The sequence below is a fragment of the Molothrus aeneus genome, chromosome 8 (genome assembly GCF_037042795.1).
Source record: "Molothrus aeneus isolate 106 chromosome 8, BPBGC_Maene_1.0, whole genome shotgun sequence".
Lineage (NCBI taxonomy): Eukaryota > Metazoa > Chordata > Aves > Passeriformes > Icteridae > Molothrus > Molothrus aeneus.
Genome location: NC_089653.1, coordinates 3,217,567 through 3,239,469, shown reverse-complemented (window position 1 = coordinate 3,239,469; position 21,903 = coordinate 3,217,567). Strand labels below are relative to the sequence as shown.

General features: G+C 54.1%; 3 protein-coding genes across 3 annotated transcripts; all 3 read left to right on the top strand.

Moving 5' to 3' along the window:
• The first annotated feature begins 1,891 nt into the window (after positions 1-1,891).
• On the top strand, positions 1,892-13,102 carry PPA1 (inorganic pyrophosphatase 1). Its single transcript, XM_066554780.1, has 11 exons — positions 1,892-2,004; positions 2,126-2,190; positions 5,761-5,814; positions 6,581-6,700; positions 8,343-8,429; positions 8,707-8,833; positions 9,200-9,327; positions 10,704-10,789; positions 11,010-11,079; positions 12,094-12,133; positions 12,771-13,102. Exons 1-11 carry the CDS (start codon positions 1,941-1,943, stop codon positions 12,800-12,802), a joined length of 873 nt encoding a protein of 290 aa, XP_066410877.1. The 5' UTR covers positions 1,892-1,940; the 3' UTR covers positions 12,803-13,102.
• A 970-nt stretch (positions 13,103-14,072) lies between these two features.
• On the top strand, positions 14,073-18,342 carry SAR1A (secretion associated Ras related GTPase 1A). The gene is made up of 7 exons (XM_066554387.1): positions 14,073-14,139; positions 14,509-14,583; positions 15,395-15,514; positions 15,942-16,007; positions 16,398-16,501; positions 16,946-17,077; positions 17,667-18,342. Exons 2-7 carry the CDS (start codon positions 14,526-14,528, stop codon positions 17,781-17,783), a joined length of 597 nt encoding a protein of 198 aa, XP_066410484.1. The 5' UTR covers positions 14,073-14,139; positions 14,509-14,525; the 3' UTR covers positions 17,784-18,342.
• A 1,264-nt stretch (positions 18,343-19,606) lies between these two features.
• Positions 19,607-21,602, top strand: TYSND1 (trypsin like peroxisomal matrix peptidase 1). Its single transcript, XM_066554253.1, has 4 exons — positions 19,607-20,589; positions 20,676-20,812; positions 20,893-21,078; positions 21,162-21,602. The coding sequence occupies exons 1-4, from the start codon at positions 19,607-19,609 to the stop codon at positions 21,371-21,373; spliced, it is 1,518 nt and encodes a 505-aa protein (XP_066410350.1). The 3' UTR covers positions 21,374-21,602.
• The last annotated feature ends 301 nt before the right edge of the window (positions 21,603-21,903 follow it).

The following is a 21,903-nucleotide window of genomic DNA, read 5'->3' as shown; positions in this document are numbered from 1 at the left end:
CCATGCCATGCCAGATTGTGCCAGCCCAGCCTTGTGTGGCCATTCCAGGCAGGATCATGCCGTGCTGGAACATGCCACCGCTTGCTACCGTGGCCATGCTGAACTGTGCTGGGCTGGGACCTCTCTGTGCAGGTCCGTGACAGCCCAGGCTGTTGTGGCCATCGTGAGCAGGACTGTTCCAAGCTGGCAGGGCCATTCCAAGCCAGGAAGAACCATTCCCAGCCAGGCAGAGCCATTCCAAGTTGGGAAGGACTATTCTCAGCCGGACAGGGCCATTCCAAGTCGGGAAAAAACACTCCCGCCTGGGCAGGACCATTCCCAGCCAGGCAAAGCCAGTCCAAGCTGGGAAGAACCATTCCCAGCCAGGAAGAACAATTCCAAGCCAGGCAGGGCTATTCCAACCCAGGCAGGGCTATTCCCAGCCAGGAAGAACTATTCCCAACTGGGAAGAACTATTCCAAACCAGGAAGAACCATTCCCAGCCAGGAAGAACCATTCCAAGCTGGGAAGACACATTCCCAGCCGGGAAGAACCATTCCCAGCCGGGAAGAACCATTCCAAGCTGGGCAGGGCCATTCCCAACCAAGAAGAACCATTCCTAGCCAGGAATAACCATTCCAAGCTGGGAAGACACATTCCCAGCTGGGAAGAACCATTCCCAGCTGGGAAGAACCATTCCCAGCCAGGAAGAACCATTCCAAGCTGGGAAGACACATTCCCAGCCGGGAAGAACCATTCCCAGCCAGGAAGAACCATTCCAAGCTGGGCAGGGCCATTCCCAACCAAGAATAACCATTCTAAGACGGGCAGGACCATTCCAAGCTGGGCACAACCATTCCCAGCCAGGAATAACCATTCCAAGCTGGGAAGAACCATTCTCAGCTCAGAAGAACAATTCCAAGCCAGGCAGGACCATTCTAAATCATGAAGAACCATCCCAACCAGGAATAACCATTCCAAGCCAGGAACGACCATTTCCAGCTGGGAATTACCATTCCCAACCAGGAATAACCATTCCCAACCAGGAGTGACCATTCCCAGATGGGCGGGACCATTCCAAGCCAGGAAGAACCATTCCAAGCCAGGAAGAACCATTCCCAATCAGTAAGAACCATCCCCAGCCGGGAATTACCATTCCAAACCAGGAATGACTATTCCCAGCTGGGAATAACCATTCCCAACCAGGAATAACCATTCCCAACCAGGAGTGACCATTCCCAACCAGGAGTGACCATTCCCTGCCAGGCAGGACCGTTCCAAGCCAGGAAGAACCATTCCAAGCCAGGAAGAACCATCCCCAGCCGGGAATTACCATTCCAAACCAGGAATGACTATTCCCAACCAGGAATAACCATTCCCAACCAGGAGTGACCATTCCCTGCCAGGCAGGACCATTCCAAGCCAGGAAGAACCATTCCAAGCCAGGAAGAACCATCCCCAGCCGGGAATTACCATTCCAAACCAGGAATGACTATTCCCAGCTGGGAATAACCATTCCCAACCAGGAATAACCATTCCCAACCAGGAGTGACCATTCCCTGCCAGGCAGGACCATTCTAAATCATGAAGAACCATTCCAAGCCAGGAAGAACCATTCCCAGCCGGGAGTTACCATTCCAAGCCAGGAAGAACCATTCCCAATCAGGAATAACCATTCCCAGCCGGGAATTACCATTCCAAACCAGGAGTTACCATTCCAAGCCAGGAAGAACCATTCCCAATCAGGAATAACCATTCCCAGCCGGGAATTACCATTCCAAACCAGGAATTACCATTCCCAACCAGGAATTACCATTCCCAACCAGGACTGACCATTCCCATTCCCTGCGGCGCCGCGTGGCGCGGGGCGGGCCGGGAGCGCGGGCGGCGCATGCGCACTGTGCCCCGCACCCCCTCCCGGCGGCGCGGCGGCGGCGGCGAGCGCGGGCGCGTGCGCGGCGATGTCGGGGTACGGCGTGGAGGAGCGCGCCGGGCCCCACAGCCCCGAGTACCGGCTCTTCTTCAGTGAGTGCCGCCCCCGCCGCCCCCACTGCCCCCGCTGCCCCTCACAGCCCGCCGGGCCCCGCCTGAGCCCGCTCAGGTGTGCCCCCGGTGCGTGACTGGGCTCCCTCCCCTTGCCTTGCAGAGGATGGCGCCGGGCGCTACATCTCCCCCTTCCACGATATCCCCATGTACGCGGACGCCGGGAAGGTAAGAACGGGTCCTGAAACACGCAGGGCGTCGGGGAGTCCTGAAACGTCCGGGACATGCGGGGTCCGGGAACATCCAAGGGACCGGGGGATCTGGGAGCACGCAGGGGACCAGGGGATTTGGGAACACGCAGGGGACCAGGGGATTTGGGAACACGCAGGGGACCAGGGGATTTGGGAACACACAGGGGATCTGGGGATCTGGAAACATCCAGGGGATCTGGGAACCCACAGGGGACCAGGGGATCTGGGAACCCACAGGGGACCAGGGGATTTGGGAACACACAGGGGATCAGGGGATTTGGGAACATCCAGGGGGTTTGGGAACACACAGGGGACCAGAGGATTTGGGAACATCCAGGGGGTTTGGGAACATCCAGGGGATCTGGGAACACACAGGGGCTCAGGGATCCTGAACCATCCAGGAGATCAGGGAGTCCTGTAATATCCAAGGGTCCAGGGGATCTGGGAACACACAGAAGACATGGGGATCTGGGAACATCCTGGGCACCAGGGCATCTGGGAACATCCAGGAGACCAGGGGTCCTGGAACATCCAAGGGAACAGGGGATCTGGGAACACACAGGGCATCAGGGGATTTGGGAACACACAGGGGACCAGGGGATCTGGGAACATCCAGGGCATCTGGGAACACACAGGGGCTCAGGGGTCCTGAAACATCCAAGGGGTCAGGGGCTCCTGAAACTTCCAAGGGACCAGGGGATCTGGGAACACACAGGAGATCAGGGAATCTGGCAACATTCCAGATGTTGTGTGCTGGGGATCTGGAAACACACAGGGGATCTGGGAACATCCAGGGGATCTAGGAACACACAGGGGATCAGGGGTCCTGAAACATCCAGAAGATCAAGGGGTCCTGGAGCATCCTGGGGACCAGGGGATCTGGGAACATGCAGGAGACTGGGGGTCCTGAAACATCCAAGGAGACTTAGGGATCTAGGAACGCACAGGTGACCAGGGGTCCTGAAACATTCAAGGGACATGGGGATCTGGGAACATCCCTGGGTCCAGGGGATCTGGGAGCACACAGGGGATCAGGGAGTCCTGAAACATCCAAGGTCGCAGGGGGTCCTGCAGCCTGAGACACCTGGGGCAGGCTCACCCTACAAGGAATGGGTTTCTCTCCATCCTGGCCTCGGGTGGAGCCACCCAGGAGGAGAGAATGGATGATCTCATTCCCATTTCCTGCGTCAGAGACGTGAGTGGTTGGCTTGAGCTCAGCCGTGCAGGCATTTTGGGTTAGCTAAGCAGAAAACTGCTTTTTTTGTAATATCTAACCCCCATTCCTATGGGTGCTGCATGGTATTTCAGGCTTGGGGATTGGCTGCAGTATGGCCTGCAGTAAAATCTGACAAGGAACAGAAGGTGAAGATGAGCAGGTTAAATTCCTGCTGGAGCATCTCCTGGGAGCTCTTGCCTGGCAGAACCTGCCCCTTGCAGTGCTGCAGGTCTTTCACATCCTTCTAACAGCCAGTGGTTAGGCAAATTAGGCTGTGCTGAGCAAAAAAATGCCCCAGCTTCAGGAAATCAAAATGGTTGTGTTTCAGTTTTCATTTAATGCATTTTCAGTGGTGCCTCGGGCTCTCTGTTTCCTTTACTGTTGTAGCTTGTTCCTTTCTCTGACTATAAATCTGTGCAGCTTGGGAAATGTAGTGGAGCAGCTACTACTTGTTCGAGAGAGCTGACATTCAGAGGTTGGTGGGGAGTGGTTCTGGGAAAGGAAAAAGGAAAAAAAAGCTGAGAGATGAACCTCCAAAAAGCAGCTGATTGATCTGCTGAGGTGAAGGTGATGGAGCTACCTGAGGTGCTCTGGGAAGTGTGTAGTGGCTTTTGCCTTCACAGAGGAGAAAAGATGGATTGTGGTCATCCAGGGCTCAGTAGGGAAGCAGTTCCCAGTGCAGGTGCCTGGCAGGTAAGCCAGACAAGGAAAATCCAGATAATGCCATGCTTTGCAGATGCCTGCAGAACAGGGGAGGAAGGAGCAGGGGAGTGAGTACAGAGGTGAGGGGGAGTTCCTTGACCTGGTAGTGCTTAACAGGGGAAACTGCTGCTGCCAGCACCTCTGTGCCAAGTCGTTCAGAGAAAAAAGTCCCAATAGCTGAAGGTCACAGTCCCTGAAGTTACACAATAGTGCTGCTTGCTCCCTTGGGGTTCTCTCTGTGCCTGGAGTGCCTCAGCACTGAGGTTTTACTCATCACTTAGCAGGTGGACTGCCAGCTACAATGCAGGGCCCAGCTCAGAGCAAAAGGTTGTCCCACTCTGTCTGGGCTCCTTGATCTTTATCCTCAGACTCCTAAGATGCTGAGAGGATTGCAGGGTGTTTTTTTCAGACTCAGGCTGGGCTGTGTTGACCTTACCCAGACCTGTGTCATTGCAAAGGGACGACCTTGAGCTGCTTTCTGTGTGTCTTTGGCCAAGCTGGACCACGGGGAGGCTTCAGTCCTTACAAAGATGCAGCCCCAAGTCATCTTTCCCTGCCTGCAAAGCCATAAGCTGCCAGCCCAGCCTGTTCCAGTTGCCTCATTCCTTCCCTGGAGTTAGGAATAAACCCAGTTCTGTGCCTTTGTGCATGTAAAATGCAAATGAGCAGTGACCCCCTGCAATTAAGGGGTTGTAAAAAAGCTCTGCTGGGGAAGGGTGTGGGCAAAGTCAGTGATGTAACAGCACTTGTTGCACAATACCAATCCAATTATGGGGCAATACAGGTTGGAGGGACTTTGCCATGCTAATACTGCTTAAGGTGGGGATTAGAAACCTTGCCCAGGCCAGGGAGCAAGGTTTGACTTTTTGTTAAAAAGCCATAATCTCTTCAAACAGCAGATGTTAAGGTTCAGGTGTGGAAAAGCCTGTTTTCTTGGAGAGGAGGCTGACCTTGAAATCTCAGCCCACCTGGATCAACAGGAGATGTTTTCAAGTGTCACCTGTAAACAAGATACAGTGAGATGTGGTTCTGCATTTCTCCCCCACGTTTTCATCCTCACACCATGCCACTAGCAAGGTGTGCTGTTAGAGGAGTGTCAGCCTGGAGAAAGGGCATCCTTCCCTACACTATGGCTGGAATATTTGGGAGTGGTGGTCTCATTCATTCAGGGCAGTACATAGATACCCACACTATTAAAGAGATGGCTTGTCCTGTTGGTCTTGTCTTTTCTGGATGGCCAGAGTGGCTCTTTGTACATAATAAATATGGCCCAAACCCCATTTTGTTATGTCCAGGGTAGTTTGTGTGCAGCTGTTTGCCATTGATTTAACCTGTTCCTGTAGTGTAGGAATGGGATGGGGATGTTTGCAGGTGGCAACTGATGGAGAACATGTGGGAACCTTAATCTGGCCTTTGGGGTCTTTTGGGGGATTCAGCTTGGAGTGATGACAGGTGACTGACTGGGCTACAGGACTTTCATCAGCTGTCTCAAAATTAGCACTGAAAAAAAAAAAAAACCAGCAGAAGAAAGCATGGTTTCAGGTGAACTGGCTGTTTTTTGTGCTCACTTGTATGTGTTCCCTAGTTTAGAAGATTCCTTCCCACTCACTGCTCTTCTGCTTTCTTCAGAATGTGTTCAACATGGTCGTGGAGGTGCCTCGATGGACAAATGCTAAAATGGAGGTAACTACATTACAGCTCCATCCTAATGCTTGGCTTGGCTTTGCCAAGCCCTCCTCAGATCCACCTCCAGAATCAGAGTGGCTGCTAACTTCTCCCTCTCAGTCCCTGCTTGGTGCTGCAGGTCTGGTGTGGAGGCTGAGGTTGCAGATGTTGGAATGCCATGGTGTTCTCCCATGGCTTCTGATTAAAGCAATATTTTATGGCTCTAAACCCCATGTGATTCCAAGGCTTATAAGTCTGCTGGAAACCATATTCCAAGGGATGGCAATGCAACAGGAGGTGTCCAGTATCTGCTGCTAGCATCAGCATCTTCTCCTGGTCTCTTGGCTTGTCAATTCCATTTTAAAAAATTACTTTTTTATTCATAAAGGGTAAAGCAGAGGGATTTATTTATAACTATATAAATATAATATAATATAATCATAATATACTAATAAATTATAGTAATATAAATTATATTATATTATTTTATATAAAATATATATTATATATTATATATTTTATATATAGTATCGTATATTATAGTATATTATAATAATTAAATAAATACTATTATATGTAGTATATATTAGTATATAATTATATATACTATACTATACTATTATATTAATTAGATATATGCTATACTATAATATAATAGTATAGTATAATAATTAAAAATATTATATAATATGTTATAATATAATACAATACTATATAATATAAATTTATATTATAACGATCTTATAATTATTATATATTTATTTATTTAAAACTTCTCTTTCAGATTTCCACAAAGGAACCCTTAAACCCAATTAAGCAAGATGTGAAGAAGGGGAAGCTGCGCTTTGTAGCGAACGTGTTTCCCCACAAGGGCTACATCTGGAATTATGGTGCCATCCCACAGGTCCTGTGGTTTATCCCAGGGGCTCATCCCTCCTGGTGGGGAGGAGGGAGGGTTTCTGTGCCTGTATGAATGAGCAAAAAGGTCAGCAGAGAGTCTGGTCTGGAGCGTGGTGTTTGCAGCTGGATTTGTTGTGCTCCTGAGGGAGAGAACCTGTCAGGAAAACAGGGGTATTTTTAATCAGAAATGCCAGGTTTTAGGCTTCTCTCTGATGGTACAAACCAGCTCCCTGAGGAGGAGCTCCTGCTGCTCATCCCCAGCTGCTGGGAGCTCGGCTGGGCAGGAGCTGGCAGGTCCTTCTGTGGCTGAAGGGAGCTGTCATGGGGCATCTGGCCATGCAGTGCCTTCAGTTCCTGCCTGGCAGAGCACGAGGCTTTATCCTGAGGGTGCAGGATTGAGGCTGAATCTTTATGGGAGATTCTTCTTGCCAACGCCCAGCACTGCACAGATGTGCTTTCCCAGAAACAGCTGGCAAGGTGGCACCACGATAGTGACATCTGGACACGTGCTCTTAAATGGCTGGGGGCTGCCAGATAAAGAGGGACTTCAAACAAGGCTGTTTGCCTCTGATGTTCTCTAAGACTGGGGTTTCCTGCAGAGAAATAAGCTGTCAGTGTCAGGCAAACACTCTGAGTTTGGTATTTGTGCTCTTGACAGTAGCACATGTCGAGTGTTTTCCCCACATGGCTTTACAGGTTGAGTTGTTTCCTGCTTGAATGGATTCTGGTGCCTGTTTCTTTGTGTCTTTTGAAGCCTTTGCTCTGTCATGTATTCATGGATCAAAGGTGTTTATACATCAAGAGCTTAACACTTCCTGGTAGAGAAATGTGATAGTGTTTGTGGCCCCACAGCACCACTCAGGTGTCAGAACATCTTCTTGAACACTTCCTGAACATCACAAGGTCCTGACTACACTGGGCTTGTCCTGGTACACAGAGGTTTGGGAAGAACGTTCCTTTTTATATCTCAATCCCCTTAGGAGTACGTGTTCCTTATGATGCAAGTGGGCATGGAGTGCTTTTCACTCCTGATCAGGAGCATCTTTTAAACAGCTCTTGTTCTTGGAGTCAATTAATTGGCCTCTGGAGTGGTGTCCTTCAATGTGCATTCACCACTGTGAGTGAGATGCACCGGGGAGCACAGTGGGACTCCACATTCTTATCACTTCTCCAGGGTTAACAGTGTCTTTAATTGTTTAATTAAAGGGAAACAATACACCCTGCCTGTCTTCCATCTCTGCTGGACTGCTATCTGGAGTTCAGGAAACTTCTGCTAAGGAATGAATAGGGAGAGGAACAGGCAGGAAGCCAAATCAACAATTGCCCTTTATAGATGTGAACTTCACCTTTAAGCAGCTGTGGGACAGAGGAAGTCTGGAAAGTCGTTGGAAGGGCGTTTGTGGGTAGGAAGGGGCTGCTTACCTTGTGAAAGATGAGAGCTTTTGACTTGAATTCAAACTTCCCAGGCCCAAGGGAAGCAGTAGCCCAAATACCTGACCTGGCAGCAGGTGTGAAGTGGGCCATCCTCTGTTTATTCCAGGCAACTGCATGCCCAAAATAAACCCGCTTTTTGTACCTCTTTAAACCTGTGGGTTCTTATTCTTATGTGTGGTTGATTTTGGTGTTGCTTTGGGGTTGTTTTTCAGACTTGGGAAGACCCAGGTCACAAGGATGAAAATACTGGTTGCTGTGGAGATAACGATCCCATTGATGTGTGCGAGATTGGAAGCAAGGTAAGGCATCCTCAACGACTCCTGAAACGTGTAATTAATGTCTCCAAAGCCAATTATCCAGGGCCATTATTCATTTCCTACCTCCCCTCCCTTAACAATGTGCTGTTTCCCTCTGCTGCCCCTGGAGATTGCTGCTGAGATGAGGCAGGGCTGATGAGCTGCTGACAGCCAGAGCTAATTTCATGGTGGCTGGCTGCTGGCTGAGCCCCTGCACAGCCTCCTGTCGTGCTCTCCTTGGGTGCAGCAGGATGGACAGCAGGGCCTTTGTTCCTTGCAGGTCTGCTCCAGGGGAGAAGTCATCCAAGTGAAGGTGCTGGGCACGCTGGCCCTGATTGATGAGGGAGAGACAGACTGGAAAGTCATTGCTATCAACGTTGAGGACCCCGAGGCAGCCAGCTACAATGGTGAGCTCCAGGGGGTGTTCCAGTCCTTCCCTTCCTCCCCTGGGAGCCTGCAGGAGCTGGGGACAGGGCTTGCTCCCTCTGTGCCCTGCTGGCAATCAGGTGTGATGCTGGAAGGAAAGTCCTGGAGCGAAACATTTCACTGCTGTTTGTCTCATGTGGCCAATCCTCTGCACAGCCTGGCGTTCCAAACAGTGCAAGGAAAGGGATTGGCCCCAAAGCCCCTAATCCAGGCTGTTTAAATGTGTCCAAGCTCCTGGGGACCCTGGGGATGCACAGCCCAGAACAACTCAGCAGAGCCACTTAAAGTCTGCAATTCACTGCATTCTGTTACTGTTTCTGGCTAACAAACCCTGTGTCCCCTGCCAGACATCGAGGATGTCAGAAGGATGAAGCCTGGATACTTAGAAGCTACTGTGGATTGGTTCAGAAGATACAAAGTACCTGATGGAAAGCCAGAAAACCAGTTTGCCTTTAATGGGGAATTTAAAGGCAAGGTAGGATCACCTTCCTGTGCACAGAGTCCCAAACCTGAGCTCAGGCTGGGTGGGGACACGAGTGAGCTGCTGAGAGAATGGATTTTTATGGGGTGCTGAGAGTTGATTTCAGTTCATCCTGCTGGTTTTTTCCAGCCTAGTGAGTGCAGGAATACCAGAAAAAAAAATGCCTGGGGTTATCACTGTGGTGTTGTTGAATATTTTTTTCATGTGGGATCACTTCAGGGCTGGGAGCCTTGGTGTCAGAAGCAGGTGGAAAACACCAGGTTTATTTGCTCCAGCTCTGGAGCAAAGGCAGCTTGGCATCACCCTTTGCCTTCCTTACCCGTTGGCTTTGTTCCACTGGTGCAAGTTAAACTTAACTGAGGAGTTAAGGCACTTCTTCCTTCAGGCATGAAGTGTTCCCTCACACCCTGTGAGTAAGGCTCAGCCTTGGCAGGGCTCTGCCTCTTCTCTGGCTTGGATCAGATAAGTTACTGCTCCTGAGCAGGTGAAATCCTGTTTTGGTGTCCTCACTCCTGCCCTTCCTGGAGTGCCATGAGGGGTTTAGTGAGGTGACTCAATTCCCAGGGCTCCAGAGGTGATGCAGAGGAGGGGAATTCTTGCCAAAGCCCTCTCTGGGAAAGGAAATGGAAGTGATGAAGGACTTGTCCCCTGGCTGTAGCACAGCACTAGGCTGGTCAGGCTGGAACACCTTGCTGCCCCTCAGGATGGGTGAAACCCATCAAGAAAACTGGAAAATCAGGATAAAGAACCTCAGACATGCTCTGCAGTGTTTTATTTGGCTCAGTGTGGTATCAAACCAGGACATTTAGTGCCATTGTTCACACCAACAATGAACTGTGTGTGTTTCTTTCTCCAGCTGACAGGTTAATGCTTGAGCATATATTGCTCCTTTTTAAGGGAGGTTGATCTGCCTGGAAACAAATTGAGTTTTAAGGAGTTGCAAAGCCAGCTCAGCTGCATGTCTCTTCCTGCTGCTCTGAATTGTTTGCCTGGAGTGGAGGGAGCTCCTGGACAGGCCTGGATCAGCAGCTGCTGGAGACAAACCGAGTGGGAGGAGCAGCAGGGTGGAGGTGCTTCTAGAATGGAGCACTGGCCTGAGACTCTGTTCAGTTTCTTTTGGCCCCAAGCTCGCTCTTGACCTTGGCAGATCCTCCCATCTTGAAAGCAAAACAATTCTGCTGCACAATCGTGGTTGTTTCAGCTGTTGTGCGCTGGGAGTTTCTGCTCTTCCTGAACGGCACTGGAGAGGAAGAGGTTTCTTCCAGCCCCTGCCAGAGCTGCCTAAAATCAGCTCCTTGTGAGTGAGGGTCTGGAGAAGGTGGTCTGGTGCTTCCACTTGACATGATGTTTGTTCTCATCTCCAACTTCAGGATTTTGCCCTGGACGTCATCAAAAGCACCCACGAACACTGGAAAGCTTTAATAACAAAGAAAACTGATGGAGGGGAGATCAACTGGTAGGTTCATGCTTGTGGGAATGTGCCCTTTCCTCTTCCCTAAATTAAAAACCCTGGAACATCCCTTCCTGAGGGGTGCCATGCTTTCTGTTAGCTGCTGGCTGCCTCCCCAGGCCTTCCCCCCTCCACCTGGCAGCTGAGAGCTTTAATATTCCATTATTTAATGCTCTTGGGGGGAGGCTGGGCTTGCACCTTCTCACAAGTGCCCAATGTCTTCCAGCACCAACCTGACAGTGTCTGAGAGCCCCTTCTGCTGTAGTCAAGACTGTGCAAAAGCTACTGTGAATGCAGTAAGTACCAGTTTGAGTGGCCAGATCCTGGTGTTATTATCAGGGAAAACGGTGCAATTTGTGTGGGGAACTGTCCTCTCTGTGTGGATGGCACATGGCATGCTCAGAGTGTTTTGGGTGGCTGAACACCTGCTTCTGGTTAAACAGGATGGATGTGGAGCGAAGCACACATTCCCCCAGAGGCTTCTCCCTGCCCTTAGTCACCCAAGAGATGGAATCCCAAATGGAGTTTGCATGGAGGGCTAAACTTCTGAGCTGTAGCTTGGCTGTCAGCTGTTCTGAGAGGGTTTTCTTGTTTGGGCTTCCAAGAGCTTCACAGTCCAGGTCTCCCTCTGAGAAAAGAGAGTCTAATTCCCCAGGGATTTTGCAGCTTCAGAATGAAGAGCTTGACATTCCTGGTGTAGTTCTCCTGTCCAGCCTCTGGATTTAATTGTGTCTCCCTAGACTAGAAGAGTACTGCTGTTGGCAACCTGAAAGGGCTTAGAGGGAGGGGACAGGAAAATCAAAGTGCAAATCTTGGATCCCTTCCATAACTGGAAACCTGAGTCTCTCTGTAGCCTTGGAGAGATCTTTAAAACCATTGTGTTTTTTTCTAAAGTGCTGGGATCCCAATTAGGGGTCTCAGTGAGATTTTCGAAAGCCCTCATGGAGGATGTGTCGCCAGACTTTCCGGCTTTGGTTGCTGAATACCAGGGAAAGCTCTTCAGAGGAGTTCTCAAAGAGCCCCTCATGCCTCTATTCCCCCATATTTTTAAAAAAAGCAGCTGCCTGCACCTGTGTAGGGTCTGGAGTGGGAACTGCTTGTGCTGGGAGTGGCCCCGGAGGCTGAGCCCCTCGGGCATCCCCGGAATGGGGACGCTCCAGGAATGACAGGACACTGCACGGGGGCTCAGTTGTTCCCCCACAGCTGCCACAGGGGCTCAAATGGTGCTCAGGAAAGATTTGTGCAGCCCTAAATGCTGTGAGGAGAGTGAAGGACACCTCTGGTCTCTGATAACACCCTTCTCGTTTCAGGCGCCGCCGTGTAAAGCTGCCAGCCCCATCCCACCCGAAGGTGAGCCCAAAACCCCCCTGACACCCCAGCACCCAGCAGGGGCTTCCTCAGGGGAACTGTCCTTAGGAAAATGAGGGGCTGAACTAAACCTGCATGGTGCTGCAGCCAGGAAAATGAGGGGCTGAACTAAACCTGCAGGGTGCTGCAGCCAGGAAAATGAGGGGCTGAACTAAACCTGCAGGGTGCTGCAGCCAGGGCAGGGCCCAAAGGCAAGCTGAGGGCAAGCTGGGAGCAGAAAGAAGAGCTGGGCTGACTCTTGCAATCCCTTCATGGGGAATAAACCTGTGGAGGTTTATTATTTTATTAAAAATGTGTATCTCCCATGTGGGCATGGGAGTTGGAGGCTTTGCCCCCCTGAATCAGCTGAGCCAGTGGGAAGCCTGCCTTGCTGTCCTTGCCTGCACCAAGTGATGGATGCTCCTAATGGCAGCCTGAGCAAGGCTGACTGCTCTGGGAAAACAAATCCACGCAAACAGGGTTGTGCCAGAACCTGTTTGCTGTCTGAGGAGCTGTTGCCAGAAGCAGAGGAAGCCCCTGAGCTGGAGGTGACACACACACACACACACTGCCACATAACTGCTTAATAACTGGGTGGCTCACAGGGGACTAACCTCCTCCTTTTTTCTGCCCCACACAGTTGACAAATGGTTCTACTACCAGAAAAACTAAGTCCTGAGGATGGTGGTGAGACAGCTGTGTCCTTCCCACCGAGGAGCTGCCACATGCAGGAATAGAACAGAAAAATAGCTTCAGTGTCAGCAAGAAGACCTTGCCTGTAACTTTGCTGATTAGAATTCCATACCTAGCAGTGACGTGTCTGCTGAGGCCTAGTGGAGGCTGGAAGAAATAATTTATGAAATCCAAACACCCTGCTTTGTGCATGGTCGTGTGGTGTGCTCTGAGTCGTGACAGGAGATCACTCACCTGGGGCGTGTATGGATGCTAGAAATAAAAAACTACTGAAATCCAGTGCTGTGGGGCTGCCTCTCTGTGGAAAACACCAATCACTTGGCTTTAAAATTTTACAAGTTTAATAGTAATAAAATGGTTATAAAATTAGTAATATAATTAGAGTAATAATAATTTGGACAGTTAGAACAGAGACAATAAAAACAAAGAGTTATGGACAGTCCAGGTACCTCTTTCTGAGCAAAACAAGTGTGAAAAAGGACCCACGTTAACAGAGGATTAACCCTTAAAAGCAACAGCCTGTTGCATATTTCTACACCTCATCCATGATGCATAAATTCCATTCAAACCCAGGATTCTGGCTGGGCAGTGCCAACTTCTTCCTCTGAATCCTGACTGAGTCGTCAGGGCTGATCAAGGTGGGAAGAACTCGATAATGGAGCAATAAATTCTCTTTCTCTGAAAGATTCAGGTATCCTGTGGCTGCTATCTCGCTGCAAGTCCTTTCTTTAAAAAAAATATCTTACATAGCATAGTTTCTATTTTAACATGTTATAACCTAAAACTATATTTAACACGCTACTTAAGAAAATTCATACAGCATCACTTTCTAACACAACACATATAACATTCATTTGAATATTTGCCAAAAGCCAATCATAAAATACGCATTTTTCACACTCTCCTTTCCCTCCCTGAAGCTGAGGAGGCACAAAATCACAGAACCACTGAGGCTGGAGAAGACCTCAGAGATGATGGAGTCCAGCCTGTGGCGGGTTCCCCACCTTGGTACCGAGAGCTCCGGGGCTGGTCACTGCCCACTCAGTGTCTCATCACCCTTTCCGTGGATAAATCCCTGCTCGTGTCCAGCCGGGAGCTCTCCGGAGCAGCGGGACACCGCGTCCCTGCCGCCCGGGGCCGGTCTCGAACCCGGGTCCCGAACCCGCGGCCTCCCGGTGCCGCCCGCCGCAGCCCCCGGCGCGCGGGGCCAGCGGGGCCGGAAGCGGGCGGGGCGCGCGCTGACGCGTTTCCGGCGGGGCGCTGGCGGCGGCCGCGGACGGGACTCGGTGGCGGCGGCGGCCCGGGGGCAGCCGGGGGTGAGCGGCGGCGGCGGCCGTGCGGGCCGGCCGGGCCCGGCGGGGCGCTCAGCGGGGCGGCGGGCGCCTGGCGGGCCCGGGAGAGGGGCGGCGGCGGCGCGGGGGGTGACACGCAGGCAGAGCGGGGGCGGGGCGGGGGCCAGGCCGCGCCGCCCGCCCTTGAGGCCGGTGCTCGTCACTCCGGTGCCCCTCACCCCGGTACCCCTCAGCCTGGTAGCCCTCATCCCCTGTCTCCTCCACCCCCGTTCCCCTTCGCCCCCGCTCCCCCCGACCGCTCCCGTTCCCCGGGATATCCCCGGACCCCCTGCCCGCGGCTCCCTTTGGGCACCGACCCTTCGTAACTCGGGGTTTGGGGTTTGTCCCCCGCAGGCATTTTGTTTCCAGAGATGTCTTTCATCTTCGAATGGCTCTACAACGGCTTCAGCAGCGTCTTGCAGTTCCTAGGTAATGCCTCGGCAGCCCCCTCTGGGTGGGTTTCGCTTCTCTCGCTGCCAGCATCCCATAAAAGCCGGGGATTGGGGGGTGAGCAGCAGCTCTGGCCAGTGCAAAGTCTGCTGAGGCAGCTCTGTATCAATAAAGGGGCATTTACACTGGTGCAGAGAAACTTTGGGAGTGTTTGGGGGCGTTGGGCTCCCACTCAGTGTTTCTGTTGCTCTTTGGAAGCCTGTCCAGCCCCAGGCAGAGGTGCTGCCTCGCCAGGGAGGGAGCCCCATCCTCCTCGTCCTCCTTCCAGAGTGCTGGATTCCAGTGGAACTCCTTGCTGGAGGATGGGGTGCCCATTCTCCTGATCCCCTCTTGAAGGGAGGATGAGAGGGATGGGGTGAGACAAAGCCCTGCTGGAAATCTTTGGGAGCTTTCCTGTGGCAGACACGACAAAAATCAGTTTATGCCAAGAAGACAGCTCAGTGTTCCCTGCTTTGCACTTTTTCCTGGACAACTCACTGCTGTCTTTTATGAGTTTGTTCAATTTTCACATCTTTTGAGGAGTCAAATTGATCCATAATGCTCTGCGGCACACTGTCCTCTGCTGCTAGGATGGAGGAAAGAATGGAACAGGAGCTTAGAAAATGTCCATTGCTGTAAACATGCCTTGGAAAAAGGTTGTTTGAGCTGTGTGTGTGTTCCCTGCTGCCCCTGGAAGTGTGCACAGGTGGCAGCAGAGCTCTGGGAAAGGCCTTCCCCAAAAAAAAAGCAGCGTGGCATTCCGGGTGAGCCCGCTGGAGTTTTCCTCTTGCTTTGTTCCTTCTCCTGGCAGGTTTGTACAAGAAGTCTGGAAAGCTGGTGTTCCTGGGCTTGGATAATGCAGGGAAAACCACTCTGCTGCACATGCTCAAAGATGACAGGCTGGGTCAGCACGTCCCCACGCTACATCCCAGTAAGTGTCCCTGGAAAAGCCTCCTGGCATGGCTTTCCCTCTGGAATTGTGGGGGCACCGGGAGGAAGAAGCTCAGCCTGGGGGATTTGAGGGTCCCAGAGCTCGAGGTGCACTGTGGTTCCCCAAGCTGAAATGGATCTGTGTTTTCCTCTCTAGAAATGCCCAACAACTGGTGTGGCTCTGTTAACAGAAAGGGAAGATTTTCCTTAATGAAAAGCCTAATAAAGGATAATAATTGCAGGTTTAAAGGCTTCAGTGGGAAACAGGAGAAATTATTTTCTGCCGCTCGTGATTTTGGGAAAGTGCTCCTGAATTCCACAGGAAGTTTGGGGAATTCCTTGCTAGAGGAGTGTGTGTGATACCCAAGAAATTCTGTCTGTCACAACTTCCTTGTTTTCCTGAATCCCACCTGTGCTTTCCATTTCAGCATCAGAGGAGCTGACGATTGCTGGAATGACCTTCACAACTTTTGATCTGGGTGGACATGAACAAGGTAAGGAAAAAATGACCAAAAATCGATCCTGATGAGTGTCAGCAATTAGCAGTGCCTAATTATTTGTTGCCTGGATTTATTTATGGAACAACACGTGGAAGCAGCCTCCTGGCTGTAGGATTGCTTGGAAGGAAATGCTGCCAGCTCTTGCCCTGCTGCCCAAAGTATTTTTAGCTGTGGTGGACTCAGATATAATTTAGTTTGGATAATTGCTGGATTTTTATTCCTGCACTTTCTAGAAGTTTTAAACAGGTTTTTTACCCTTTTATACACAAAACTACTGTAAGGAAAAGTGCCTGGCTACAAAGGCAGCCATGGTTGCTGAGGTTTGGTGGATTTTTCCCTGTGTGGAGATTTCACAGGGCCGTGTTTGTCCCTTGTGTTTTCCAGCTCGCCGGGTCTGGAAGAACTACCTGCCTGCCATCAATGGGATTGTCTTCCTAGTGGACTGTGCAGATCACTCACGGCTTATGGAATCCAAAGTTGAGCTTAATGTAAATACACTTCCCTTCTTTCCCTTCTCCAGCACCTCTGATCAGCTAAATTATGGAGAACAGCCATCTCTCCCAGGGCTGGAGGAGCCTGGATGTCCTTGCTCTGGGTTGGCCACTTGGGTTCAGGGGAGGCTCAGCTTGGACAGCAGCAGGAATTTCTGCATGGAAAGGGTGCTCAGGCCTTGGCAGGGGCTGCCCAGGGAGGTTTGGAGGTGTCCAAGGAAGGGCTGGAGGTGACACTCAGTGCTCTGGGCTGGCCACAGCTGGGACTCCATGGGCTGGCAGGGATTTTCCAGCCTCAGTGATCCTGTGGCTCTTCCACAGAGCCTGGAAGCCCCAGAAACGAACCCTTGTTGGTCCCAGAGCTCAAACAAAACCATTTCCTTCAGGCAATGACTCCTTTTTCCACCTCTCTGCTCAACTCTTTTTGGCTCTTGCACGCAGGCGTTGATGACAGACGAGACAATATCCAATGTGCCAATCCTTATCCTGGGAAACAAAATCGACAGACCAGAGGCCATCAGCGAGGAGAAACTGCGCGAGATCTTCGGGCTCTACGGACAGACCACAGGGAAGGTAGGAGCCATCCAGACCTTGCCTTGGCACAAGCAGGGCAGAGCCTGCCTGCTGCCTTGCACATTGAGCCCTGATCCAGTTGGGATTGATGGGAATTTGTCCATTAATTGGTCGAAGTGAATCAGTGATAATAATGATGGTGTGCCTGAAGGGGGCCTAGGAGAGAGGGACTGTTTAAAAGCCGTGGAGTGGTGGGACAGGAGGGACTGGCTTCCCACTGCCAGAGGGCAGGTTCAGATGGGAAATTGGAAAGAGATTGTTCCCTGTGAGGGTGGTCAGGCCCTTGGCACAGTGTGCCCAGAGAAGCTGTGACTGCCCCTGGATCTCTGGAAGTGTTCAAGGCCAGGTTGGACAGGGCTTGTAGCAACCTGGGATAGTGGAACCAGGCAGTGGGGTGGAATGAGGTGATTTTTACAGTTCCTGCCAACCCAGACCTCTGATGCTGACCTGAGGCTGATGGGATTGTCCAAAATGAAGTGCACACATGAAGTGGCCTACAAGAGGAGCTCCCCTGGGTGGCTGTGGCTCTCTGGGCGCTTCCCCAGGGGCACCAGGGGTGCAGATGTGACTCCTGTTTGGATTTCCCCAGGGAAACGTGCCACTGAAGGAGCTGAACGCGCGCCCCATGGAGGTGTTCATGTGCAGCGTGCTCAAGAGGCAAGGCTACGGCGAGGGCTTCCGCTGGCTATCGCAGTACATCGACTGACGCCGGCACGGACACGAGAGTCTCACTCCTCTGGACTGATCCTGTTCACTTCAGCTTCCTATGGACTTTTCTATTAGAACATGGAAGGCTTTCCTGGCGTTGTCCAAGAGACTCCTGGTTTCCAGCTGCCCCTATGGCACAGTGGTGACACCGCTCTTTTCCGCGCGGCGGGGAGGCAGCGCCGTCCCTGGCTTGTCCCTGCCAGTGGGGTGACAGCGGGGCTGCTCCAGCCTGGGAAGGCAAAACTCTGCACGCTGCAGTGTAACAGCTGAAAAAGAGAGCACGTCTCACCACTGTGGTTAATTGACTTCAAAAACAAACAAACAAACAAACAAAAAACCAGAAAAGGAAAAAAGCAATTATATTTTTTAAAGAAAGTGTTAATGTAAATGGCGTCCCTTCTAACTTTTTAGTTTAACGTTCATCTTGTTTAGTCCAGAGTCTGGTTTAGGGTTTTTTAAAAATATATTTAACGGTATTTAGGTATTTCACAAATTACTGAAGCAAGGTATCACGATATTAGAAGTCCTCAATAAACATAGCATTTGGGCTTAACTGAGCTGTAGGGTGGCTGTGCTGTGTCACGCTGACCGACGACGGCGAGCTGCCGTTGGGACTGAGGTGTGCAATCCCAGCTTCTTTAGTTTACAGGGTTTTTTATTTTATTTTTTTTCCAGTTGGGGAGGAGCACCTGGTGCAGGTGTTGGGGATGGTGTGCAGTGGGAAGGGGCTGCCTGGTTCCCCCTCAGGCCAGACCCTCCATCGAGGCTCCTCTGGCCATGCCATCACAGTACGAACCACGGAGCTGTTTTGGTGGTTGTAGCTTGGAAGTGTTTGACATTTGCATATCATGAGGTGATTAATGTAGACTAAACCGGTTTCTTTTATACTCTCAACGGACTTTTTTTTTTTTGTCTGAAGTTTCATTGCTGTCTGGCACTCATTTTCAGTTCAATAAAGACATTTCTTTCTCCTCCGAAGGGGCAACAAGCCTCAGTCTGGCTTGGTGTTTGCTGGGCCTTGGGGCCATCAGAACACCAGCCACAGAGTTCCAGAAGCCTTTGGACAACGCTCTGAGGCACAGGGTGGGACTGGGGCTGTCCTGTGCAGGGCCAGGAGCTGGGCTCAATCCTTGTCGCTTCCAATCACGATATTCATTCAATGATTCCATGGTTCTGTGACCTGCATGGTACAGCCAGAGAGGGAAACAGGCAGGCTGGAAGAGCCGCTTGCCTCTGGGCTGGCAAGCAGGGAGAGCTCATGGCTTGCAGGGTGTGAGGAACCCACACCGAGCCCAGAAAGCCAGGAAGGGGCTGGGGGGGAATTGGGGCAGGGGGGCTTCAGCTCTGACTCCCGCTATTAGGGGGATTTTAGCTCTCCCAAAGGGATTTTCCCAGTCCCGCTACCTCTGTTGGAAATAAAGGTTTGGTACTCGTTCGTGCTGCGGGTGAGGTGGAAAGCGAGCGGGGCCGTGGGGTGGCCGGGCCGAGGGTCCCGGGGGAGGGGGGCCGGTGTCCCGAGGGGCAACACTGGGGCCTGGGGGCCGAGGGGCGGCTGCGGGCCGGTATGCCCGTTCTCGGAAGGGCCGAGGGGGGCTCCGAGGCAGGCATCCCTGATGTCCGGGAAGCGGAGCCGGGGTTGGCCCTGCCCCGGGGGTCCCGGGAAGCGGGGCCGGGCCGGGCCCGGCCCCCCCTGTGAGGGCCCCGCGGGGGCGTGTCCGCCACGTGCGCGCCCCGCCCCGGCCAATGGGGAGGGCGCGGCGCGGGACCGCAGCCAATGGGCGCGCGGGGCGGGCCTGGGGGCGGGGCACGGCCGTAGCGGTGATGGCGGCGGCGCCGCCGTGCTGCGCGGTGCGGGTGCGGGCCGCGGGCGGCGGCGATGGCGATGGCGGCGGCAGCGGGCTGGTGCTGAGCCGCCGCCCCGGGCTGGTGCTCTGCCACGCCGCCGTCTTCGCCCCGTTCCTGCGCGCCGGCCCCGCCGCCTGGGGGCGGCCCGCCGCGCTGCCGCCCTCCGCGCTGCGGCCGTGCCCGCGGCTTAGCGTGGTGCTGCGCGGCGAGGCCGGCGGGCTGCGGGAGCTCGGGGCGCGGCTGCTGGCGCTGGTGCCGTGCGCGCCGTTCCGGCGGGCGCTGGAGCGCGGGCTCGGGCGGGCGGAGCGCTGGCGGTTCGGTGCCGAGGAGGAGGCGGCGGGCACGGACCCGCGGGCGCTGCCCTGGTTCGCCTGGCTGCGGGTGCCCGGGCTGGACGCGGCCGAGGGCGGCTGGGCGGCGCGGGCCAGCGCCGGCTGCCTGCGCAAGGGGCAGGCGCTGCTGGCCTGCGGGTCCCCCTTCGGAGACCTGTGCCCCGAGCTCTTCCTCAACACGCTGAGCCGGGGGGTGGTCAGCAACCTGGCGGGCGAGGAGAACGCGCTGGTGCTCACCGATGCCCGCTGCCTGCCCGGCACCGAGGGCGGCGCCGCCTTCGTGCCCTCGCCCGCCGGGCCGCGCGCCGTGGCCGTGATCGCCGCCTCGCTGTGCTGGAAGGGCGCCGAGTGGGTCGGGCTCACGCTGCTCTGCTCCCTCGCCGCCATCCTGCGCAGCAGCGCCGCTGTCCTGGGCGAGGCCGGGATCGCGGTGCCGCCGGTACCGGCCTGGGTGGCCGCGGTGCCAGCGAGCGGCGGGCGGGACCCGCTGGGCTGGACGGCGCTGGTGGAGTGCGGGGCCACCTGGGGCTCCGGGGTGCTGCTGGCACCGAGGATGCTCCTCACCTGCCGGCACGTCGTGGAGGCCAGAGCCCCGCTCCGTGTGACACCGGCAGCCGGCCCCGGCCAGTGAGTGTGCCGGCTGTGCCCCCCAAACCTCAACCCCCCTACCCTGCGTGTCCCCCGCCCTGACATCTCCTTAACTGTGTCTTTAGGGATGCCGCCGCCGTGCTCTGGGGCCGTGTGGTGTTCGCCACCGAGGAGTCGTCGCCCTTCGACGTGGCCGTGGTGGAGCTGGAGGAGAGCGTGCCAGGCTTTGTCCCGCCGTGCCTGGCCAGCACCTTCCTCCCAGGTACGCGCCGGGGGGACACGGGGTGTTGGATGGGGGCTGCCTCGCCCCCTTGTCCCCACCTGCTGCCTCTCCCGTGCCAGGAGAAGAGGTGAGCGTGGTGGGTTTCGGGGCGCTGGGGCGGGCGTGCGGCCCCTCGGTGACAGTGGGGATCCTCTCGGCCGTGCTGGCGGTGGCCGGGCGCCCCGTCATGCTGCAAACCACCTGCGCCGTGCACGGCGGCTCCAGCGGCGGCCCCCTCGTCTCCTCCCGCAGCGGGTGCCTCATGGGTGAGCCAGGGCTGTCCCCGTGCGTGTCCCACGGGTGTCCTCCGGCCGGGCCCCCTGACGTGGTGTCGCTCCCTCCCCGCCAGGTATCGTGGCCAGCAACACGCGGGACACCGGTGCGGGGGCCACCTACCCCCACCTCAACTTCTGCATCCCCATCAGCGTCCTGCAGCCGCTCGTGGCGTGCTACCGCCGCACCGGCGACCCCGCCGCCTTCGCGGGCCTCAACCGGGCGGCTGAGGGGGTGAGGGCGACTTGGCAGCTCCAGCAGCGGCCAGGACCCCCCAGCAAGCTCTGAACCCCTCCCGGGGGACTTGTGGCAGGGACCGAGGTGCCAGGGGTGGGACATCCCCTCTTCAGCCCCGGTGCTGCAGGGCCCAAGCGCCTGCACTGCACAGAGCCGGTGGGGCACGGGCACCCTGGGGCAGGGGATATGGCACAGTGCCTTGGACAGCCCCAAATGGGGAGGTTTGGGGTCTGTATGATTGTTTTATTTTCTCCCTGGGGCCATAAATGCTGTGAGTTGAGGCCCTGGTGTCCCGTGTGCTGAGTGGCTGCTGGGGGTGGTGGAGGCCCTCACCAGGGCGTGGGGTGGGCTCTGAGGGCAGGTTGGTCCTGTAAGGGATGTTCTGGGTCAGGGGTAGGATTGGGTTGGGGTCTTGTTTGGGATTGGGGTAAAGCATAGGGAGGAAGGGCAGTTCTGAGCCATTCCATGGCTCTGGAGCCCGTGGAAAGGGAAGGTTTGGGGTCATGGAGAGGGTCAGGAGCTGGGGAGGGACCATGGCCCTGGGGAGGGAGGCCCGTTCCAGCTTCATGGCAGCAGAGCGC